At 49.2% G+C, this 24,416-nt stretch overlaps 1 protein-coding gene across 1 annotated transcript; it reads left to right on the forward strand.

Annotated features, from left to right (window-relative positions):
• The first annotated feature begins 14,921 nt into the window (after positions 1 to 14,921).
• LOC149359584 (uncharacterized) lies at positions 14,922 to 22,854 on the forward strand. The gene is made up of 4 exons (XM_089571748.1): positions 14,922 to 15,034; positions 17,586 to 17,653; positions 21,664 to 21,745; positions 22,750 to 22,854. Exons 1-4 carry the CDS (start codon positions 14,989 to 14,991, stop codon positions 22,755 to 22,757), a joined length of 204 nt encoding a protein of 67 aa, XP_089427874.1. The 5' UTR covers positions 14,922 to 14,988; the 3' UTR covers positions 22,758 to 22,854.
• Positions 22,855 to 24,416: the final 1,562 nt, after the last annotated feature.

Genomic DNA, 24,416 nt, shown 5'->3' on the forward strand with positions numbered 1-24,416 from the left:
GGTTGCAGCACGCATAGTGACTCGAATATGGCATCGTCGTCTGCTCAGAATGCTAGCTGTCATTACAGTGAACTAGAATATTCTAGTTCACTGTACTGTCATGCTGACACATGTGCGAAAACTTGGCCGGCGCGCCGCACCAGTCGCCGCTTGCGAACTGCCGCCTACTGCACGCAGAGACACGGAGCGGCAAGCATCTTCGCGCCGCTAGACTCATGCCCGGCCCATATCCGGGCTACTGCACACCAGCGCCTGCGCGCTGCTTGGCTACTGAAGTTCGCACCAGAAAAGACAAAATAGCGATGTCATCAGAAAGACTGCCGGCTGTACTCGGGCGGCGACAAAGCATGTCTGCCCACGTAGCGCGCTTTCGGCGACGGCGCTGGACGCGGGCGCGCCGGGCGACGAACTGCACTGCTCTCTGGCTGCCCTGGTCGTCGCTAGGCATGTTTCGCATCGAAGCCGCGGTGGACAGCGCTTAGGAAGTAGCCGGGGTTATAATAAAATGCCTGCTTTTGGCATCGCTTTACTGTCACAGCATCGTCTCACAACAAAAAATATGGTCATTGTTGCGGTGCGCTCGGCAGCGGAGCTATATAGCGGACGCCAGGCGCGCAAGCCGGACCGCAACGGCCGTGCAGCGGCAGCTTAGCGGCGGTTGTGGCAAGAAATTTGCTCGTATTACAGTTGCTGCTTCTACCAGCAACTCGGCATTGTTCAACGATCCTCAAAAATGATCTATTTTCCACACTTCTCGCTTCCACAGTTTATTATTTACGTGAAGAAAAATCTGTAGCGCATTTTTATGACGCCAAGGACGGGATCCAGGTTTGCCGGCCGGCCTGCAGACTCAGTTCGCTGTATTTCACATTCGCACCAGAAAAGACAAAACAGCCATGCTATCAGAAAGGCTGCCTGTTATATTCGAGCAGTGGTAGCATGCCGAGCTTTCGGCAACGACGCCGCCTGCGGGCGCGCCGGGCGATGAACTGCGAGGCTTGCCGGCGGCCCTGGTCGTCGCTAAGCCTACCTGGTTTAGCATCGATACTATCGATACCGCAGCTGAGGGAGCTTCGAAACTGGTCAGCGCTGTAAAAGGTACTACTCTCGTCACCCCTTTAACTGTGAACCTGTCCCATAATAAAATAAAGATATGCTCGATTTCCGCGACGCCAGCGGAGCTAGCAAATGCCAGCTATGCGAGCGGCGACCAGGCAGTAAATAAAGCGGTAATGGGATGAAATTTGCTTGTATCGCCGAATTAAATACTGCCAGCAACTCGGCATCAGCCAACGATCATCAAAAATGATTCATTTTTGGCATTCATCTATTCCAGTGCTTGTTATGAGCGTGAACAAATAATACTAGCGTGTTTTTCTGACGCCGGCGGCCGGCATCCAGGCTCACAGGCCGGCCCCGAGAAACGCGCCCCCACGTCATTATGACGCTGGCGCTCTGCGCGCTCGCATTCTGCCCTTTGTCAGTCCGACGCGTCGCGTGCGGCCTGTCATTGACATCGGTTGGGCGCAGGCGGCGAGCTGCTGTCAGTCGTTGTTACGCCGCTCGCTACGACACGTCGCGCGCCCGGCAACTAGCAGTCATGCCGAGAGCCCGCGACACCTCTGCGTGCGGGAGCCCCGACCGTGAACCTCCGAACCCGGTCGTGGACTCGAGTCTTCATCTCTATCGCAAGAGGTGGGCTGACTCGCAGCCCCATCTGCAAATTATTCCTAACTCTCTTCACGCTTCTGGAATATATTGTCACGGACGCCGGTAGGACGTTCTATCTAAGCAGAACAGTACCTGGCGAGCACACTGGGCAGAGCGCAACCGGCAGGCACTAGCACCGAGCAGAAGAGGACGAAGTCCGGCGCGCGACAAAGGTCGAAGACAGACCGCACGGGGGCGCCGGTAGAGTGATGGCTAAACTAAGTGCGGCATTGCCCCTCCCCTCTGGAAAGGCATCGATTCGATGCCTGAAGGTGAGGGGAAAGTGAGGAGGCAGTATTGTAGGCAAACGTGACGTACGGAAGGATTTCGTCCCAGTTCTTATGGTCATCATCGACGTACATAGGAATCATATCAGCGATAGTCTTATTGAGGCGCTCGGTTAGGCCGTTGGTTTGAGGATGGTAAGCTGTGGTCTTACGATGACTTGTGCCACTGAGCCGCATAACTTCCTGAGTAAGCGTGGACGTGAACGCTGTGCCTCGGTCAGTTAAAACAACATAAGGGGCGCCATGGCGGAGGACTATGCTGATGATGAAAAAGTCAGCAATTTCAGCAGCAGTGCCGCGGGGAAGGTCTTTCGTCTCACAATACCGGGTGAGGTAGTCGGTGGCAGCCACAATATACCGGTTACCCAATGATGACGTGGGAAATGGGCCCAGTAAGTCCATGCCGACTTGGTGGAAAGGAATTCTCGGCGGAGCAATGGGTTGGAGCAAGTCAGCCGGCTTGAAAGGTGGTTTCTTCCGACGTTGACACTCTCGGCAAGTGCGTACATAACGCTTGACAGCCGCAGAAAGCCTGGGCCAGTAATACCGGTGACGAACTCGTGCCATCGTTCGAGAAAATGCGAGGTGGCCGGAAGGAAGCTCGTCGTGGCATGCCTGCAAAACGTCAGTGCGGAGCGCCGTTGGAACCACGAGCAGGTAACCAGAGTCCGTCGGGCCGTAATTTCGTTTGTAGAGGACGCCATCTCGCAAGCAAAACGACGACAAGCCACGCACGAATAGACGAGGCGGTAACGAGGCGGTACCCTCAAGATAATCGATGAGTGGCCGCAATTCCGTGTCGTCCCTCTGTTGTTGAGCGAGGGCGGACGTGGTCAGAGCACCAATAAAGAGAGGGTCATCTTCGAGGTCATCAGAGCTGGACGGGATAGGAGCACGGGACAAGCAGTCTGCATCGCTGTGTTTGTTTCCCGACTTGTAGACAACTGTTACATCAAATTCTTGCAAGCGAAGGCTCCAACGAGCTAGCCGGCCCGAGGGGTCTTTAAGATTCGCGAGCCAACACAGTGAGTGGTGGTCACTCACGACCCGAAACGGGCGACCATACAAGTAGGGCCGGAACTTCGTTATCGCCCACACAACAGCTAGGCACTCCTTTTCAGTGGTTGAGTAATTGGCCTCGGACCGAGACAGCGTGCGGCTGCCGTAAGCAATCACGCGCTCAACACCATCTTGCCACTGGACGAGGACAGCACCGAGGCCAATGTTGCTGGCATCGGTGTGAAGTTCTGTGTCCGCCTCCTCGTCGAAATGGGCAAGAATGGGCGTTGTTTGTAGGCGTTTGCGGAGCTTTTCGAAGGCATCCTGCTGTTCCTGTGCCCAGACGAAAGGCTGATCGTCTTTTGTCAGCCGTGTGAGAGGCTCAGCCAGCCTGGAGAAGTCTTGCACGAAGCGTCTGTAATATGCGCAGAGGCCAAGAAACCGGCGCACAGCTCGCTTATCAGTGGGAGTCGGGAACGCAGCTACAGCGGCCGTCTTGTCGGGGTCGGGGCTGACACCCTCAGGTGTCACAACATGGCCCAAAAACTTCAGCCGTTGGTACGCGAAGTGGCATTTTTCGGGTTTTAGAGATAGACCGGCTGATCGGATGGCCGTCAATACTGCACTCAAGCGTTTGAGATGTTCTTCGTAGGTCGCAGCGAAAATAACCACATCATCAAGATAGACGAGACACGACTGCCATTTGAGGCCAACCAGGACAGTGTCCATCATTCTTTTAAAGGTGGCAGGAGCGGTACACAGGCCAAAGGGGAGCACCTTGAACTCGTACAAGCCGTCGGGGGTTATGAACGCGGTCTTTTCACGGTCCCGTTCATCGACTTCGATCTGCCAGTACCCACTGCGTAGATCAAGAGAGGAAAAGTATCGGGCATGACGCAGGCGATCGAACGAGTCATCAATTCGGGGCAACGGATAAACGTCCTTTTTAGTAATCTTGTTGAGGCGACGATAGTCGACGCAGAATCGGAGAGTGCCATCCTTCTTGGCGACCAGCACAACGGGCGAAGCCCACGTGCTTGTTGACGGCTGGATAACCTCGTCGCGGAGCATTTCCTCAACCTGCCTCCGAATCACCTCCCGTTCTTTCGCAGACACTCGATAGGGGTGGTGTTGTATAGGCCTCTCGCCTTCATCCACTACAATACGGTGTTTAGCGACCGATGTTTGCCGAACTTTAGAAGTGGTCGCAAAGCAGTCACGAAAAGAGTCGAGGATCATGTGGAGGCGGTGTTTCTGATCGGCGGTTAGGTCGGGGTTCACGTCAGTCATAACGGGGGCGTCAGACGTCGATGCATGGGTATCGTTGAGGGACAAGGCGCAGTGGGAGACTGAGTCACTAATTTCATCGAAATAGGCTATGGCGGTTGCTTGCGGCAAGTGGCGGTATTCGGCGCTAAAGTTCGTTACAAAAAGCTGCGTTCGCAGTCCGCGGAGGGAAGTAACACCCCGCGCAACGCAGACTTGTTGATTCAGCAGTAACGACAGGTTACCTTCCGCAACCCCGTGAGGAGTGCGTGGGTTGGAGCACTCCACCGTAATAAACAAACTGGAGCGTGGTGGTAGCGTGACATTGTCATCACACACGCGAAAAACAGGCCTGTCGGGCTCGCTGCTGTCGGCTAGGGCACAATGAGGTGAGAATGTCACGACAAGTTCGCGGAGGTTGATTATCGCACCGTGTTCCCGAAGAAAATCTAACCCGAGGATGAGGTCCTTCGAGCAATGAGCCAACACAGCGAAGCAGGCAGTGAAGGTGACACCACGAATCTCCATTCTAGCGGTGCAGACGCCAAGCGGTGTCACCAGATGTCCTCCAGCTGTCCGGATGTGCGTTCCAGGCCAAGGTGTCAGTACTTTCCTCAGGACAAGCGTCAGACCACGACTCACGACGGAGAAATCGGCGCCGGTATCTACGAGAGCAGTCACGCGGCGGCCATCAACGATGACCGGGATTTCAGCCGAAGCTTGGTCACCTTCAGAAAAACGCTGTGTGAGGGAGGTCGGACTAGGGGATCGTTCTCGCGGTCAGGTTGGGGCGTCAAGCGGAGGCGTCTCCGTTCGTCGAAAAGTCGTCGAACTTAAGGGTCGTTCAGATTGTCCAATTGAGGCGTCAAGCGAAGGCGTCTCTGGGCGTCGAAAGGTCGTCGCGGCGTGGGGTCGGAGGGCGGGTCGCATGCTAACGTCGGTGAGCGGAGGATGTTCGTCATTATGTCCGGTGACGGCGGCCCTACCTCCGGGGGTCGCCGTCCTCAGTTTTCCCGGCGCGGGCTGGAGGACTGCCGGACGTAGGACTGGCGGGCTGGTGAAGAAAACCGTCGAGGCGACGGTGACCTGGACTGACGTTGGGCAGTGGGTGCAGGTGGGACGTTGGCCGCTAGGTACTGATCGATCTCGCGGGGTCGTTCACCATAGCGTGGCAGGGGTGCGTCGGGCGAAAAGCCGCGCAGGCCAATCCGGCGGTACGGGCAGTGACGACGGATGTGGCCTGCTTCGCCGCAGTGGAAGCACAGGGGCCTGTTGTTCGGCGTTCGCCACATTTTTGCCTTCGTGACGGGTGGGCGGTCGGCTGGCAGCGCTGTCGTATACGGGAATCGGTCGGACGGCGCGGTAGGGGCTGGAGAGTAGAACGCCGGCGGTGGTGGCGCAGGGCTTCGCAATGCCTCGCTGTATGTCATCACATAGGGCGCTGGCGGTTGCGGAGGTGGAGTGGGCTGCACCGTGCGGCGTATCTCGTCACGGACAGCCTCCGAGATGGCGGTGACACTAGGAGGCTGATCCACAGAGCGAAGCTTCTGCAGCTCTTCGCGAACGATGCTCCTGATGAGCTCTCGGAGGGAGGTGTTCTCATCCCCGGGCCTCGGCATGTGGCACTCCACAGCAGTGATGTTTGACGGACGGCCGTAGTGCGCAAACCGCTGCTGCAGGGCGCGCTCCATGCCTGCCGCTTCCTTTGCAAAATTGGCGACTGTAGCCGGAGGATCGCGCACGAGCCCAGCGAACAATTGCTCCTTCACGCCCCGCATCAAATGGCGCACCTTCTTGGCTTCCGACATCGAAGGATCAGCGCGGTTGAAAAGCCGGGTCATATCCTCCACGAACATCGCCACGTTCTCGTTTGGCTGCTGCGCTCTCGATTGCAGGGCCAATTCAGCACGCTCCCTCCGTTCGTTGCTGCTGAACGTATCCAGCAACTGGCGCCGGAAGTCTTGCCAGGTGTGGATGGCGGACTCGTGGTTTTCGAACCACTTCTTGGCGGCGTCCTGGAGGGCAAAGTAGACGTTCCGAAGCTTGCGGTCCTCGTCCCACAGATTAAATTCAGAGACCCTGTCATACCCGTCCAACCAGTCCTCCACATCTTCAAACTTGTCACCATGAAACGACGCGGGCGTACGAAGCGAATGAAGAAGCAGCGGTGGCGAACTCACAGTTTGCTGGAAGGTCTGGCTGGCCACCGTAGAGGTCATCTTGCGGGATGGCGCGGTGAGGGGATTGTACTCGGGGGCTAAGCCTTTCAAGCGGCGGCTTGACTTGTGGACAGGTGTCGTGTCCAGGGGGTGTGGCTGAGCGCTGGAGGTTCCTGGGACATCTTCGTACATAGATCGTACCCAGCAGCTGCACCAAAAATGTCACGGACGCCGGTAGGACGTTCTATCTCTGGCAGAACAGTACCTGGCGAGCACACTGGGCAGAGCGCAACCGGCAGGAACTAGCACCGAGCAGAAGAGGACGAAGTCCGGCGCGCGACAAAGGTCGAAGACAGACCGCACGGGGGCGCCGGTAGAGTGATGGCTAAACTAAGTGCGGCAATATTTTTCTGCAGCAAGGAAGAGAAGCGCGGAGCCGATGCGCGCCGCGATAGCTGACTCGTTCGTATCGAGTTCATGTAAACAGAGAGTCGTCGAGATGGGCTGACCTTGCTCAGCTCGATTCTCGGACTCAAACCACCGCGTCAAGTAACAACACGTAGATAGGTTCACGTTAGCAAGGCTATGTCGAGCCGCTGATACTGAAGACAAGGAGGATGGAGAAGCAGAACCGAAACCGAAACTGTCACCAGGTAAGTGATTGATGTAAGACCACGCGCTGCAGTTTAACAGAGCGCAATTACGCACGCAAATAATTGGAAAACCTTGTTCCACTTTCTGAATTTCTCATAAAGCTATTATTTTAGGGCAAACGAAAGTTGAAGGTATCTGTACGTTTCTGAAGATCTTAAAATGACGTAGTCGAGTCGAGCGTGTGCCAGCCGACGGCGGCGCATGGTCGTTTCATGAGCACAAAAAGGCACCGATTTCGAACGCGCTTTATTAAATGCAGACTCAATATTGAGTCGAAATATTTCGGAATCAGCATGTGTAATCTTTATGGAAGCAGTAAAAATTAAAACAGGGCGGCTTCATTTCCTTTTCACAACCTCTTTAACACATCATAACTTTTTAATGTGGACTGAAAATCACTGGTTATCTGAGGGCCATGATCCACAACATGTTTTCCACAGCTGAACTTAAGATCGATATTGTTAGCAACTTATGGGCACAGAAAAAAAATCCTCAGTGAGCCGTTGTTAACTGGAAAGCAGTGTAAAAGGTACACTCCCTATGCTTCATTTTTCAAATCTTTGCAGCTCAACAGGACGCATGTCCGCCAGTACCGTAACTGTTTATTTATGGATATTGGCTATTGGTCGTATCTCGCCCAAAGTTTGGGAATGTTTGCATTAAATGTTCGGAGAGGGTAGTAATGGTTTCAACATCAGACTACACGTGGGCGACAACGCGACACCTGGTGTGCTGTATGGCCTAAAATGAGGTTGCTCCAAAGCTTTACGGTTGTTTAATCGACCTCTAATGTGACCTGAACGCAAAAGGTTACGAAGACTGAATGCCCAATGGCGCAACGAAGACAGGCAGAAACCACTGACGAGCATCAAGCAAGGCTAGATGCCAGAAAGCGTTTCGGTCTCCCTAAAGACGCCCACCAGAGACCAGTAAAGAAAGCGAAGGAATGTAAATGGCATGAAGCACACTAAGTTTATTTCCAATGTCTTGCCACGCAAACGGAGCATTGCTTCAGGTGAGCATGAAAGCTTGCTTGCACAAGACATTTTATAGCACAGGAAGCTCAATTCGGCTTTTCCCTAGAGTCACATCCAAAACCTGACGTCTAAACAGTCAAATCGAGCCAAGTCACATGCCATTCCATAGGGAGGAAGCGAAAGAGGGAAAACACAGATAATAAAAGAGAAAACGGTTGGGAAGAAGGCATGAAATTGTAATTATCACGTAGCCAAGCTACACGGAAAGTCAAGCCGTACAACTGCGTAGTCTAAAGCACGCCTTGAAACTAAACAGTGAAAGGTTCTTGCTAAATCGCGTGTTTATCAAGGCGATAGCCTCAGAATGGTGGCGTTGGTCCCCATGGAGGCATCTGCGTATGCACTTGCTTCAAGACTGCGTAAGAGCTTGATTTATGAAGGCGCCTCATTTTGTCCAATGCAATTCAATGACGGGCCAAGAGTTGGGAGAAAATAGAACATTTCAAACTTTTTAATATTACAAAAATATTACTGCGTTTAATCTCACCTAGACGTCCTATATCCCCTCCGCCTAATGCGGGCATGGTACTACATAACTATTTTATAGTTAATTGTAGATACTTGAGAATTGTCAGAAATGGCGATATGAAAATTTGTGTCGCGTTTTTCCCCACTTTGAACTAAGTAAACTCAAACACATACCTGTGCCCAAGCTAGTTGTACATCTTTCGGCATATAGCTGCGTACCATTTTCTTACGGAGAGTGAGCTTACATTCAGTTACATATGAAACATTTGAAATGCATGTGGAAAACTTATTATCTGGTTAGATAGCGAACCAGTAAGAAAAATGCAAGTTAGTAGACGTCCTAAATTGCAACCGAAGAATATTTTCGTGTGAAGCGCACCGCTAGGAGAGTGGACGCATAAGAATAGCAAGCTCTCCAGCTGAACATCCTCTGAACGTCACGAATAGAAATATGGAGTCCCTAAAAATGCACTTCTCTAGGGTGAAATGCTCGACGAATAGGTTGTTGACCCAACGTTCAGTTGGCCAAAGATGCCCTGGCGCCATTAAAATTTCCCGTCAGAACCATTTTCTCTGCAATTCAATGCGGTAGTAGTTTTCGCACCCATACGTCCGGCAATACAGCGGCCACTGCCACCAGACATTTGCTTCTAAAGCGGTGAAAAAAAAATGGCTGAGGCTTAGCTAAGGTTAAGCCTAGTCAGATGCGAAGCGTATTGGTGGCTAGGCTTGGTAATACATGGCTTTCCTTGGTTGAATACTTGGTCATTTTAATACAACCACTAGAAGCCTTCGTCGTGGGTGAAGACAACGGCATGGCTACAGCGGAACGCCGACTAACCCCGAGACGCGCGTTGGGTGAGCGCCTGGATTGCCACGGGAGCCGCGTCTGCCTGCCCGGTGGAGCGAGCGTTTCACCTACACCGAGTGTGAACGCGCGTTCGAAATGCGCGGGAATGCCGCTCGAGGACATTCCGGCGTCTGTGCGATGGCATCGTTCTTCCTCTCTCAGCGCGTGACGGCGATCTGTCGTGACGTCATGTGTCACGTGGTATGTCACGTGGTGTGACGTCACTGCACCACGTGGTCTGCACGGCGTGCAACCACAACGACGGCGCTAGGTGGACCCCCGTCTTCCTCTGTCGTGACGTCATGTGTCACGTGGTATGTCATGTGGTGTGACGTCACTGTACCACGTGGTCTGCACGGCGTGCAACCACAGCGACGGCGCGAGGTGGACCCCCATTTTCTTCTGTCGTGACGTCATGTGTCACGTGGTGTGACGTCACTGTACCACGTGGTGTGCACGGCGCGTAACCACGGCGAAGGGCTGTAGTGTACCTCTAGTAATATGCTTCGCATAAAATCCAAAGTCGTCCATTCGATTCAGACATCGACAACGCCCAGCACCATTCATACCACATAGGTTAGAAAATGTACTGGGTTAACGTGTCAACCTACGAATGCTTCTGAGTGAGTGACACGTGCCGAAGGATAGGGCTCTTAGCAAAGGAGTAGGAGTCATGATCAGCCACAGGCATGAGGCCACAGACCTTGGCGTGTAGCATACGGAGGATCGCTAAGTTGCTGTCCAAATGGGAATATCTCTACAGAAACCAGATTTCCATTAGCAATAATGCTGCTCTCTAGGTATTGCAGTCATATGGTCGCAGTACACGTCGACGGACCATCAGTAGTGTGGCTGCAGAAGGACACTCCGACATAGCGATACTACATCGTTAGCCAGACAGGTGAATACAATGCTATGTTTTTTTTTTTGGATTTGCACTTGATTGCAGTGAAATAAGATGCGGATGCTTCGGACAATGTGCTCTTCTGCTTACAAACATATGCAAAACTAAATTTAGGACAATTCGTTTCATGAAAGTAGTCATATTGCTGCCCGTGGTACTTATGCCAGAATCAGCATCCCAAGAAACACGGGGGACCGCAAGGTAAGGCAATGATTGTTGGTGCAAAAAAATTGGACAAATAGAATGGTTTTGTTTATGGGTATTTACCGTAACAAAGCTACTCAGGCTATGAGGGACGCCGTAGTGAAGGGCTCCAGAAATTTCTACCGGCTGAGCTTCCTTAGCCTGCACTGACATCGTACAGTACACAGGCATCTAGAATTACGCCCACTGAGGTCGGAATTGAACCTGTGTCTTTCTGGCCAGCAGCCATGTGCCATTACGACGAAGCCATCAAGCGGGCTGAAAAAAAAAGAAAACGAACAGTTTAACGTGTCGTGCGTCCAAATATGCTTGACAAAGGGGTTGGGTTATAAAAAGAGAGAAAAGCACAGTCCCCGATTAAAGGTGCTACCGGGCCGCAACATTTGGGGCGGTGTAGCTACACTTCCAAGCAGACCTTGCTTGAGGCCGCTTTTCACCTGCCGTGCATCTATTGCAGTCAGTGCCACGGTATGTCAATTAGAGCACTGCACGGGCCTCAATCTGAGGCCCGGCCCAGGCCCCCGGCTTCAAGCCCGGGCCCGGCTCAGGCCCGCTAAATTATCGCTCTAGTGAGCCCGGCCCGCGAATCCCGGAGTGAAGCCCAGCCCGGGCCCGGTCCAGCCCGTTTCACACTGGGCGTTTACATGAGCCCGACAAAAGTCGGGTTAAGCAGGCTGTCGGGCCGAGAACCGGTTGTCGGGCTCATGTATACGCTAGGGGGTCGAGCAAAGGGACCGTCGAGTCGAGCTGGGCCAGCCCGTCTGCAGGGGGTGGGTTGACTCTGCCCGACCCGGCTGGAAGGAGCATGTATACGCTGACGCATCGGCTAAGCGCCTCCTCTCCGGTCTGGCTGGCGCTTTGCAGGAACTCGGAGAACTCGGCGCGCACGCTTTCTTACGGCCTGTGCATGGCGGGCAGTTGCTACCTATCGCCGCAACTCTCCGGTGGCTGGTTCGGTTACTTTGCACATATTGCTGAATGGCTGCTCCGAGTACTGAACAAGAACTTGACAACCATATCTTATGCAGCCACTGCTATCGGCACGCAAAGCAGGGAACTAGTAGATGGATCTCAAATCATTGAAGTCGGCATTCAATGATGGCGCATAGTATTAGCGAATAGGGCTGTATCATTTGCGACTAGCAGGAATAAAAGTGAGGCAAGATATTACAGGGCGAAGCAATGGTTAGGAAAACATTTATTTTCCATCTTCAGGGCTGGCACAGTCTCTGTTGATACATGGAAATGTATGAACAAAATAATAGCACTTGCCGTTTGAAAACATTCGAAGTATCTGTGCCGTCTGTTCTCACTGCGTGAAACACACCAGATCAGAAAGATCCTTTGCTCTTTGGAACTCCGATATCGTTTCACATACTTAGAAGGACTGAAAACAATAACAGGCGCTGCTTGTAATGACCTATACAACATTGTCGTGCGGCACGCAGTTCAAGGGATGTCAGTTACAGCCTTAAATGCTTTCGCGTTGGCTTGTGGATGAAACCAGACGGCTTGTCATTTTGGTTTGTCAATTTCTTTGTGTAGTTGACGAGAAGAATTCGGAGAAACTACTCAGAAATGAGGTGTATTAAGCATTTGGTGTGGCTTCTGTCAACCCCTTCCGGGCAGCATAGGACGGGTGAATCTTCTAGATGTGGTTCAAAGATTAGTTACAAGACTTCGAGAATATCGATCGTCGGAGATACTAGACCGCCCTTTAAAAAAAACGCTGAAATCACCAGAAACCCCGGCTTGGATAGTGGTGTTCACCATGCTTTGTTCTCTCGGCGCCTGCTCAGGCCGTAAGAAGAGGGCGAGAAAGCGCGCGCGTCGAGACCGGCCGTGCTCGGAGATATTTTTTTCCGGCAGCGGAGACACCCATTGGAAATCAAAGCGAGCCGCTGCCGGCCTCGAAGACAGCGCGCACATAGAGTAATATAGAAGTAAAGAGCGGACACTCCCGTAGGCCCCAGCGGCCGACTTTTGTGCACAGCGCAACTAGCGGACCCGGGGAAACGCACTGGCCTCAGAGATGATAGGCGTAAGCAGGAATCTTGGAGGCTCTACTGTCAAAACCTGGTGGTGGGCATCTGCCCTTGACGCAGCTTTGTTGCCTCTTTGGAAGTGCTTAGGAAGAGCCGCCGCCGCCGCCTTTAAGGCCGACAGCTGCAGCTTCTTGTTGGACAGTTCACGGGGTGGAAGAAACAACCGTCGCAGCACCACAGCAGTACACAAAACGGACGTGCCCACGAAGCTTGCAGACGCCGCAAAAAAATACAGCCGCTCACACCGTCGGTCCGTCGCACACTGCCGCCTGGGCGTGCTTGCCCGTTGGCTTGACGCACTTAAAAGACGCCGCTGTTGCTGACGTAACTGCGGCCGTAGGCGCGCAGCGCACGTCACTGCAAGCCAAGATATGCCAAGACCATACTCTTTTTCCTTTTTTTATTTGCACGTTCAGTGCCATCTGGCGGAAACGGGGAAGCGCCGAACTCGGCCGCGAAAGGGCCCGAGTGTCCGCTCTTTACTTTTATGTTACTCTATGGCGCGCACGTGAACGGGCGAACCAACCGACCGGAAAGAGCAGCAGTCGGGAAAGGGAACTTTTCGTCTGGGCGTTCCTCCTCCTCTAGCATGCGTGTAGTTTTCGTGCTCGACGCTAGGGGTAGCGACGATCTCTGCCCGACAGAAAACCGGTTCATGTAAACGCGGTAGGGTCGGGCTGGTCAGCCCGACATCTGGCGCACCCCGACCCGACCCGCAACGTCGGGCTCCATGTATACGAGGCTACAGTAAGGCTTGCTCACTCTTAGCAAGTAGACTGCTACTAGACCGATAAGAAACTGGCCGACAAAGGTTCTGAAACCAAGCTTGGCTAGCAGAAAGTTGGTTCTTTTTAACCCAGAAGGAAGTGATTAAGAGTAGTGCTCGCCAGGCCAGTCTTTAGGTCAGTGATCTTGTGTAGGTGCGCAAAGATAAAGTCGGAAGTTCCGAGAGCGAAATAAAAAGGGCCGCATACGCACGCAATAGGCTACTTTGGATTCCCCCATAATTTTAATCACTTATATTTTGCCGCTCGGCAGTATGAACATTCAAACTGCCTAGCAAGCAGTGGGATGACTTTTTTTTTAGTGAACGCTATCTCAGAGGTTGAACTCGTAGCCGAACAGGTCGCCTTTCAGCAGAAACGAAAAGCTAAAAGCTAGAGTATTTCACGGTGTGCGTTTTGAAGACTATAAGCGTCCTAAACTAATATGTTCTTAAGAATGAATTTCTAATAGTGTATAGGTATGTTTTGAAATAACGAACGATCGATCAATGGCCAAGTAAGACCTGTTGAATTTTCCTCTTACTGGTGGAGCAGAAGGTAACGCGCGAACTACGTGATAACTTACTGGGCAAAACACTTGCCATGACAACCAGGCTGAAGAAGCTAGGAGGGTTAGATGTGGTTATGAGATGAGACTTACAAATTCCCGCGAGCTTTTGTGGCTATTTCATTTACGAGACGTTCCGGTCATCTGCTCAAAAAGAAAACCAAACGCGCTTTAGATTGTGAATTTTCTCACATGAGAAAAATATACCTATAAAATAAAAGCTATGTTTTTGGGGCTTAAGGGCCATGGGGAGTCAGGCTGTGAGTGAGCGGAGGGCTCCGGATTATTTCGACCACCTGGTTTTCTTCAACGAGCAATGATACTATACAAAGTACATGGCTGTCATGCTTGCCGCTTAAAAAGAAATGCGGCCGACGGGGCTAGGAGCAAACCCTGGTTCCCCGGCTCAATAATCAAGCGCCTTGACCACTAAGCCACCGTGGCGTGGAAATAAGAAAATAAACAAGTCAATGAATAAAGCTTACTTTTTTTTCTCAGTGCATACTATAACCCATAGCTCATCCATGTTGCTGCTCCTAATCCGCAGTTGTGTACTTCACTCTGCAATAATAAATGGATAGTCGGACACCAGCCGTTTCTGTACGGACCCAAGCTCGACTCGAGTCCATAGCTTTAAGCCCGAGCCCGGCCCGCGCCCGGATCTTCAGGCCTGGGCCCGGCCCAGGCCCCGCAAAAGAAATCATGTCGGGCAAAGAAATCGGGCTTTCGGGCCGGCCCGAGCCCGTGCAGTGCACTAATGTCAATACAGGGGCGGTACCATTACACGCGTATACATTTCTTAGTAAGTTAGGCCATTACCACGGGAAAAACACTGAACACGCGCTTTGGCGCTTTCCTCAAGGTACGTATCTGCAACTAAAAAAAAGGAGACAGTCGAAACATCCCAAGATCTGCACGTTGTGCTTATCTGCATCTCTTGTTTGGGGCACGTGTGGCTGTGTGGGCGTTGCCGCTGGCGTGGTAGATACGATGGGGCAAAGTTAGGTGCGTACGATAAAAGCTCCTCGATTCGCGCCGTGCCTTTCCAGTTCTTTGGTGACCGAGAGCAAGCCATGAAGAACATTGCTTTGGTACTGGCTGTGATCCTGCTGTCTGCAGGTAAGTGCTCCCGATGCTCGCATTTGCAATGGTTAAGTGCTCGTACTCAGGACAAAAATTATATGAAGCATAAAACTAATCAATCTTTAGAAACAAAATAGCTTCCAGCACGCAACTAAGGTTTGCATGATTTTGTCCGTTTCTTTCAAGTTCTGTTAACACATCTTCCTGGTCTAGTGCAATAATATAGCGTATATGCCGATGTAAGATATAGGCCGATCCTGACGGCAACAATGAATAGTATAGAAACAATTGTTTAGTTTCCGTTGAAGTTACGAGGAAATGTTTCCAAAAATGCTGCTGCTTACGTGCTAGTTTAGCGTATGTAACGCACTCTAAAGGATGCTTGCACATAGCCATGCACGCACACATACCTCGTATGTATGACGCCACACCCATGTTTTCTACAAGGTTAGCAAAGAACAGGAAAACGGAAAGGAACACTTAATGTAGTCAGTAGTTTCACGGCACGCCATCACTACCCACGGTCGAAAAATATGACGTTTCGCGAGCACTACGGATCCCTTATTCAAAATCAAAGAACACGACACACGCTGCTCTGGAAATCGGTCGCTATATTAGAGCACAAATTCTATTTTTTTTTTTAGCGTTCAAGTTTGGCACATGTTTTCCGTTTTCGAAGTGGGCCAGTTGCTATTTGCGCCTTTGTCGTGTTTAGTAGAGTTTTCCTTTGTCCCGCTGCGGCTGCACGAAACTTGTAGAAGTATGACCCAACTAGCCTTACAAGCACATCGGTGCCACAAGTATGATTCACCCCATTTGCAAACGGTGAAAGGAGTGGTTACAAATCAGTCTTGAAGCTGTATTGCGGAACGCAGGCGCTTTCACTACGCAGGCAGCTTTTTACTACAAAATTTTGTGACAGCGTGCAGGCGGGTTTGATCGCACAACACGTCATCCTTTGGCTAACATTCCCAATAGTCCGTGAAGAACCCAAAGGTAGTGGCTACTCTGCATATTGGCCAGCATGATGTGATACCTTACGTGTATCGAGCGCTTTAAAACATTAAAAATAACTTGCCGAAAGTAACAATATCAAGGTGAGGAGGTGTTATTTTATGTATACGCCTGTGCTTTCGCATATGCAGCGTAATAGCTGCGGAAAATTCACTCCCGTAGCAATGTCTCTGGCGCCGCTGGTGTTTTATGTGAAATGACGCTGACATCAGCAGAGGCATACGCCGCTATGTCTCTGCTATTATGTCCTGACAGGGCGAGAGAACACCACCTATCAATCAAGTAAGCAGGAATGACTTTGCGCGCTCATCACCTAGCCAGCCGCTAAATAAAGCGAGATAGCGAGTAGAAGCTAGAATTGAGTACTGCGTGAATTTATCGAAGCGTATCTAATCGAAAATGGGGGAGCAGCTCGTGTGTGTGATGCCTCGAATTTGTTATGCAGTAAATTTTGTGTAGGTTTCCGTACAAGCTTGTTGCTCTGGCAGAAAGCCAAGAAGAGCTTCAAGGTTTTATTACCCGCTCTTTTGCGTGTTATTTCTTTCGCTGTTGTGCTATAACGTGTCAACATGTTTGTCGCTATGTGATAGAAAAAAACTTAATTTAGAAAAAGAGACTACAGTTAGAAGTAGCGCGGATCCTGTCTGTGGGCTAGCTGTCATCTCTGCGACGCTTTGGAAACCATGCTGCAAGTAGAGCTGTCCCAGAATATTGCTTCTTTATGTTCTCCCGATAGCAATGCGTAAGTACAATGCCCAGGTACAAAAAGGCGCAGGTACAAAAAGCACGGGCTCATTTCATACATTGGCTATTATGCGCTCTTCTTTGCTGGTTCGTGTTGTACACGGGTACGCCAGCAGGGTCCGTGAGGTGTACTCTCTTTAGAAGCCTTTAGGAGCGCTTGAAACATGAGCTACGCATAAAATGGAACCTCTTATGAGAACCGTACCGCGAGTTCATGGCAATTTAGAATGGTGACAACACAAGGTGTTAAAAATCATGATAATTTGCTAGAGACAGATGTCGCCACAAAAAGCCGTTAAGAGACTTCAGCCTCAGCACGGTCCAGTACGATAACACCAGCGTATACAGGAACTCTGCCTAAAAGAGGAAGTACTACGTCTATGAAGGGTGTTTCATACTAACTGCCAATTTCTATGAGCAATTAACAAAGCTATGTGGCCTGCCATGGAAGCGACCGAACTGGAAAAAAAAAATAACACGTATGATGCACAAGAGACCACCGATGCGATTAGACTACACATAAAAATAAACATTAAAAAATCTATTTTATAAGGGAAAAACTTTCAATAAGGTGAAACAGTAAAATTATTCGTCCTAACAGCAGGCTTCATACTGTTTTAGCGTGAAAGCGTGAAGGAGAAAAAGTATTTTTTCGCCGGCAATTCGTCACCAGCTTTAAAACACACAAACAAACGTGCATTCACCTTCGCAATAAAGTAGTGGCAAAACAGATCCACTGATCGCATTGTCAGCGCGAGAATGGCTTTGAGAAAAAGTTGCATATTCATTACATGCAGCCTAATATCAAGTGAATATAATACGTTTACAGCGGTGCTAGCCGACGCCCAAGGACTCGGGGAAGAATTTCCACTGCCTGGTGGTAGACGCAGGTGCGGCGTAAGTAATTTTTTTTCATTCCTCTTGTCATATTTCACAGTTCCTAGGTGGACGACCATCTAGTTGAATTAAATGGGATAAAATTATTTAATTTCGGTAAGTATAATTGGGATTTTACGGCTAAAGCTGTAAATTCGAAAGTAGGATGCAGGGCTATTTGGCCGTACCAACGCTGTTGTTGCTTTCGCTGCAAAATATTTTTATATACAGTAAAACCCTCCTACAATAAGCCTAAAGGACCCGCGGATTACTTTTCTTGTAGCCGATCAGTTTGTTTTAAGTGGACATCCGATGAAAATGCAAGAAATACGAAATGACACAAACCTGGCGTTTATTTTTTTTAGATAAATTCTTTCTGGCCGTAAGCTTCTTTCAAAGAGACCTTATCATGGCGCTTTCCAACACTTCGCTCAGGGCTCAATTCCCAACAATCTAGCGGGTTGAATTTTTTAAAATTCTTTTTTATTTTGTCACTAGGCAGCAACTAGTGACAAGTCGGCATCTTCGATATTTTGATCAGATTCTACGCGATCTGGCAGCGCCCGTAGTTCTCGCACAGTGCCTTCTCCAGTGTGCCATTTTTTGACGCCCGCGTCATAATCAATACCAACGAGGTCTCCTCAGGTGAACTCACCTCTCGTCATCGGCGTATCATCAAGGCGCTGTTACCAATCCTCATGCGTCTAATCACGCGGATTTTCAGTGTTCTCATTTGTTCCTGGGCCCATAAAGCATGCCTTAAGGAACCAATTGCAGATGCACTCCGCAGTGAATCCAATCCACATGGCCTTAATCATTTCGCCAGCACCGAAAAAGTCTACCTGAATGGGAGCATCACCATCTGTTGTGTGAATTGCAATCACTGACCTGGATGATGCACCGGCAATAGGACTCTTGGGCGCTTAAGCGACGCCCACGATATGTGGCATGTGGCTGGAGCTTCCACTTTGCATTTGGAGGCTAAAAGAATGTCGTCACCACAGCCAGGGAACGCAACACGTGGAGCGTTGTACCGTCATGAAGTACGAGTTAAGCCTCGTAACTTTCTGCCATGTCCGGTTCCAATTCAACAAGCCACAAAGCGAGCAAATCACGCGCAATACCAATCGCACCATTGGTACTTATGACTGGTTGCACGTTGGTCGCATGAAAACGAACCGCCACGTGTTACCCAGGCCTTTGTGTTGGGAGTTTAGCGTGCGAAAACTTATCACCTTGTCCCCAGTATGATGACAACACTAAACCTTGCCCTGGCTTTCACCAGTACCTGTGCCGCCTTTAAGGGCAAGCGTTTTCGATGGAAGCCTTTGGAAAACCTGTGCCTTTTTGTCGGCAATGCCTCGCCTCTTTTTTTGGGTTTTTGGATCCCACATTATTTTTTTTAGCAAAAGCGCGCTCGGATGCTCTCTTCCATCTACGCGCATACCAGAAGCGAGAGTTTCTCCGCTGCGGTGCCGAGTTTACGGCGCCTCCTCGTTCTTAACAGCCGAGTTACGCCTCCACGGTTTTCACTGCATCTGATATGCATTCCCATTGCCGTAAAGCGTATTTCGACGGTAGCACCGCCCTAATTAGTAATAAACGAGCAGTCGTAATAACTGCGATAACTGTAAGTGGGCTTGACTCTAATCAGTTATGAAGGCAAAAATGGACTTTGTATTGCAGACCTATGACTTATAATGAGTTGTGTAGGTCTACATATTACAAGTTTTGTATTTCTTTCGAATTTGAACAAATTCAGAGTGAACTGAACAGGAGACATACACACAAGCAGACAACAACCACGTGGTTAGTTCTCGGCAACGGACAGCTGCCGTCATGAGCTTTAAGAGAAAAAAACACTAATATTGGTTGTTTCCCAACATTAATCTTGTCCCTGATTTGGTTTTTCGCATATATTTTACCTCTTTTCTTCATCTGAAATATAACATAGGGAAATGTAGCTGCCAATTTCCGAACAGACATCTCCCCTGGCGTTTGTTGAACCTTTCGCTGCCTGAAACATTTATTCTGTGCACGATCGCCTTGCAGGTGCATTAATGGTGGCATCCAGTGGTCATCGTGTTGATGCCAAATTCATGACGCAGCCATTATGGCTTTCAAAAAAAGCAGCGCTAGCCTTATGTATGTATGCCAAGGGTATTTGCCAGCACCTATATGCAAGAAAGCAATGGATGTTTGTTTCATGATGTGCGCGCATGGGGTGAGTGATATCAAATTTCCCCGAAAGCGCCGCCGGCAACAACAGGGTTCACAGCAAAGTCCAGCGGCAGGCAGACTGGGAACTGCTACAGAAGACAGGTGGAACGAGTTGTTCCATAAAAAAGCTACAACAGATTAAATCCTGCTGTATTGAAAGAATTATAGCGGCAATGCCGACGCTACAGTTTCTTCATAAGTGCACCGCGGGTTTTACTGCCTGAAAAACGACTGCAGATTATCGACAGTTGACATCGCGAACTTGCGGGGCCACAGGGAAGACTTTGCTGTCACCCAATAAGAAAAGGTGTGATCATTTCTGGAACGATCACAGGTCTCCGCGGCGGATGATTTTTTGTTTTCTGTAACGCTACAAAGACGGCATTCATGCTGACTATCAAGAAAGGAAACTTAATAAGCGTAAGCGAACAATATGCGTTCTGTGGGTACGTTCTTCTTTTGCCTTTTTTTTTCCTATGCATGTAGTTGTCTTTTCTACTCAACACTTGGACTTGGGCACTTTATATGGATTCCGTCCCCATAAATTCGCACTAATTTTTTGTCAAGAGATCTGATACTGCGGATACTTACTCATAATAATTAAGATCACTTAGAGTCCTGTTTTATGTTTTGTGAAAGAACATTTACTCGCGTAAGAAAATCTTTCGTAGGATTTAGTAACCTTAATCAAGGGTTCGACAGAATCCTGTCTGGCGAGGGAGAGGCATAGTGGTGAAATAAAACGTACACTCGCCAAAAGATGGTTTATAAAAAACTTAGTTTGACGTTTCGGGACCAGTACGGGTCCCTTGTTCACAATGAATGATGGACGGAATGGGCCGCTTCTTATATGCGCACTTGACAACGCAGTGAGTGGGCGTAGTTATCCGGGAGATTACCCTTCGTCCGGTTAATGACATGATCCGTGGTCTGTATATAAAAAGATTCTAAAAGCAGTCGTGACGATGTGGGTTTCATGGTATCTAATATTGTGGCGTTCTCCCAGTCAATGGTGTGGTTCTTTTCTTGAGCATGCTCTGCCAGCGGGTTCGATGAGGTGCGACATTTGTTGACGTCGTTCTTATGTTCTCTTAATCTTCTTCTGAAATCGCCTGATTCGCCAATGTATGATGCATCGCAGTTTTTGCAGGAGATTTTGTACACCACTCCGGGGAAACGTGTGCGCTCCAGACGATCTTTCACGTGACAGAGCTGTTGTTTCAGCTTGCTGGACGGCACGTACGCAATGCGCACGTCGTATTTCGAAAATATCCGTGCCAGAGCCTCACTTGTCCCCCGGGCGTAAGGAATGCTCGCGCGCTTCTGTTGTCCGATGAGTCGGGGTTCGGCAGGTTGCAGAGAGCGGCGTTGTTCGTTGTGCAGCAGATGTCGAGGATAGCCATTCCTCTCGAGGTCGGCGCGGACTTTATTCTGCTCGGAACAGCGCAGACCGGGATTGGAGCCCACTACTACGCCCACTACTACTACTACTACGCCCACTACTACGGCCCATAACTACGCCCACTCACTGCGTTGTCAAGTGCGCATATAAGAAGCGGCCCATTCCGTCCATCATTCATTGTGAACAAGGGACCCGTACGGGTCCCGAAACGTCAAACTAAGTTTTTTATAAACCATCTTTTGGCCAGTGTACGTTTTATTTCACCACTATTTAGTAACCGTTTTGCACATCGGGTGCCTGTGATTCATTCCATTTTAATATTTTTAGACCTTGGGTATAAAATATTTTATTCAGTTGGAGTCGGGTGCGCATTCATACTTGTGTATTCATCGCTGTATCTTCCATGCAGGGCCGCATTTGTCGTCGTTTCCAGCGTTGCGTTCCAACCGGAGTCGTGTGCGTCAGAGAGCCGTGCCCAAGAGCGTATCGATGTAAGTAAGCAACCAAAGCGACATTACGGAACTTTCAGAGTACAGCTAAGCATAGAGATAGTGTGCTTTGTGAGCTGAGTAATTTGCGTCCGTGAACGAGTGCTAAGGGACGAGAGAGCGCGATGACGCAAAATGATTACAAGGCTTCTTATTCTACTAAGGGACCAAGAGCTTGCAGGAATCTACAATCATGACTGTCGATTTCGATTTCGGTATTTGCCACTTTCAAACTCCGCACCCCTGCCGTGTATTTCAGGAGTATAAGCACACGTTTGGTGACTTTCAGATGTGTGACACTCGTGTTACAGTAGCTTTTCTTTGCGATTGCCTGCTTCCAGCTATGGTTTTCTATATTGCTTCCTTCTGAATTTTTTGCTTGTACCTTTGAATACATGTTTGGTTTCTACTGGCTGCAAACTTAGCCTCACTGAGATTTTTTGAAAAGCTCGCACTGGTTCCGATGGTTCTGCTGGTGCATTGATCGGTGTCTGGAACTACTATAGGCAAGTTAAGAAAGCGTTAAAAGAGGGCTTTTAAAACAGGATATATACGCACGATGCACACAGCAGGCGATCAACAAATACGATAAAGAACGGGCCAGGTTTGGTAAGCTGATCGGCCCTGAAACATTGCCAGCTCGGCTGCTTAATACAGAAGCGAAGGTTTTCTGCTCTTAGAGTGATCTGAGCGATCAAGTGCCCCTAAGTTTATTAATGTTTTGGCATTTAGAGAGAATATGTAGGCTGAGCTGGATTTTTCAGCTGGAGCTTTCCACGCTCTGCTGCTTAACCTCTAAGTTATTGATTTTAGCTTTCTACTGTTCTGTGTGCAGCGTACATTGACACAGTATATATTATGTTGAAATAGTCTCACATTATTGTTTTGCGGTCGAATGTCGTAGTTGGTGGTGTCGTCCTACTTAGCAATGCTCTTTAGTTTTGTGGTCTTTTTATGGCATTATGCTGATTGTAAGAAATATTATGCGCAATTATGTTCTTTTTCAGGTGTGTGAAGAAGAAAAAATGTCGAGGCGAACACACGACGGCTTCAGAAGTATCAACACTCTTCACTTCAATCAGTGTTGAACAAAATAAAAAAATGTATCGAGGTTTTGTTTTGTGTGAATTTGGCACTAACGAAGACGAGTCGATATTTCATTTAAAAAAACTCGTTTATTTTTTTTTAGCCCTCTGAGGTGCACTTCCGCTCCCATCTATTCAAATTCTTTTGAAGGTACCATGCATGTGGTATGATAAAGCGAGACAGACTCAAGTGGACACGCATGGAAGACATAACAAGAATGGGATATAGTTTGCAACTCTTGATATTTGCCCTATTTATCTGTTTGACAGCCCGAAGTAAATCTCTCGTCCTGATGAATTCTATGGCTTCTTTTAATGCGAAGCTGATTGTCTCAGGGCAAAAAACGGTACGTAATGATAAATGAGGCTGCCTAAATAAATGAGAAAGGGTTCGTTGATCTTATGAAATCTAGCAGTGAACGATGATGAATTCCTTGTGTCCAAGCGGTGTATGAAGCCCTATTGTCGGGCGAAAGACCCGCTGGCGTTAGGTGCCGAATTCTTGTCTGCTTCAACGCCGGGCAAACCCACAGCAGGTGGTTCTATGGCTTCATGTTAGCACTACATGACGGAAAAGGAAAATTTTAGAAAGGAAAAAAAGCCTAGTACAGGTCTAGTATCCCAACAAAGATATCACATTCTCTTGCCCGGCATTCTTCGGATTTCTCATAGTGCTGCTTAGCCTGCGATGTAATAGTCACTGCGCATTGAATTGGAAAGAGCTGGGGACGTTTCTTCGCTACCATGACCAATTCGCTGATGGGACTAGCTTGCTTGCAACTAAGGAGTAGGAATGCCGAGCCTTACGGGAACGCTGTAATTCAGCAATAACGTTCGCACCTTTCATAAAAAGTTGGCCGCAAACTGTCACATGCACCGGCCGCAGATACACGTTTTTAACTCAATGTTTGCCAGATCGTCTGAAAAATAAGATAACCTCTGCTATTCGGCAATTTTTCCGTTTGAAATGCGTTTTTATTGCTGTCGACTCTGTTTCTTCGGTGTGGCGTGACTCGAGTACTTTCTGCCGTTGGGTTATAATTACATTGAGCGTCGTTAGCGCCTGCGCATGCTCTGAAAGTTAGACGCAACAATAATGCATCGTCCAAAATCTTAAACAATCGGAATCATTGAAGCGCATCCCAAAAGGTGAAAAAAAAAATGAATGAATTCACAAATATTCTTACATCGCCTGTTTTTATTCATTCACCACGTACTTTAGCGCACATGGCATACTCAGCAGTAGCTCGTTGATTTCAGAGCGGCAAAAATTAAAGGCGTGAGGATAGCGGTAAAACCAAAATAACTGGTCATAACTGGCTGTACAGAATGTCTGCAACACGCTGTACACTTTATTTAGCAAGAAACCAATTGCATAACAAACAAAACGTACTTTTTGTGTCCTGCCATGTCTTTCGTGCTTATCAGTTAAGTGTCCAGGGCGTTGCTTGTATATATGTGAGAATAGTGCTTTATAAAAACCAATTGAATGGCACACAAATTGTTTAAAAATGTAATTTAATCGGATACAAACAGCGTACATTATAATCCAATCGAAAATCAATCAAACAGCAAATGAATCGAATTGA

This window comes from Amblyomma mixtum, chromosome 2 (assembly GCF_055824585.1).
Source record: "Amblyomma mixtum isolate Tamu chromosome 2, ASM5582458v1, whole genome shotgun sequence".
Lineage (NCBI taxonomy): Eukaryota > Metazoa > Arthropoda > Arachnida > Ixodida > Ixodidae > Amblyomma > Amblyomma mixtum.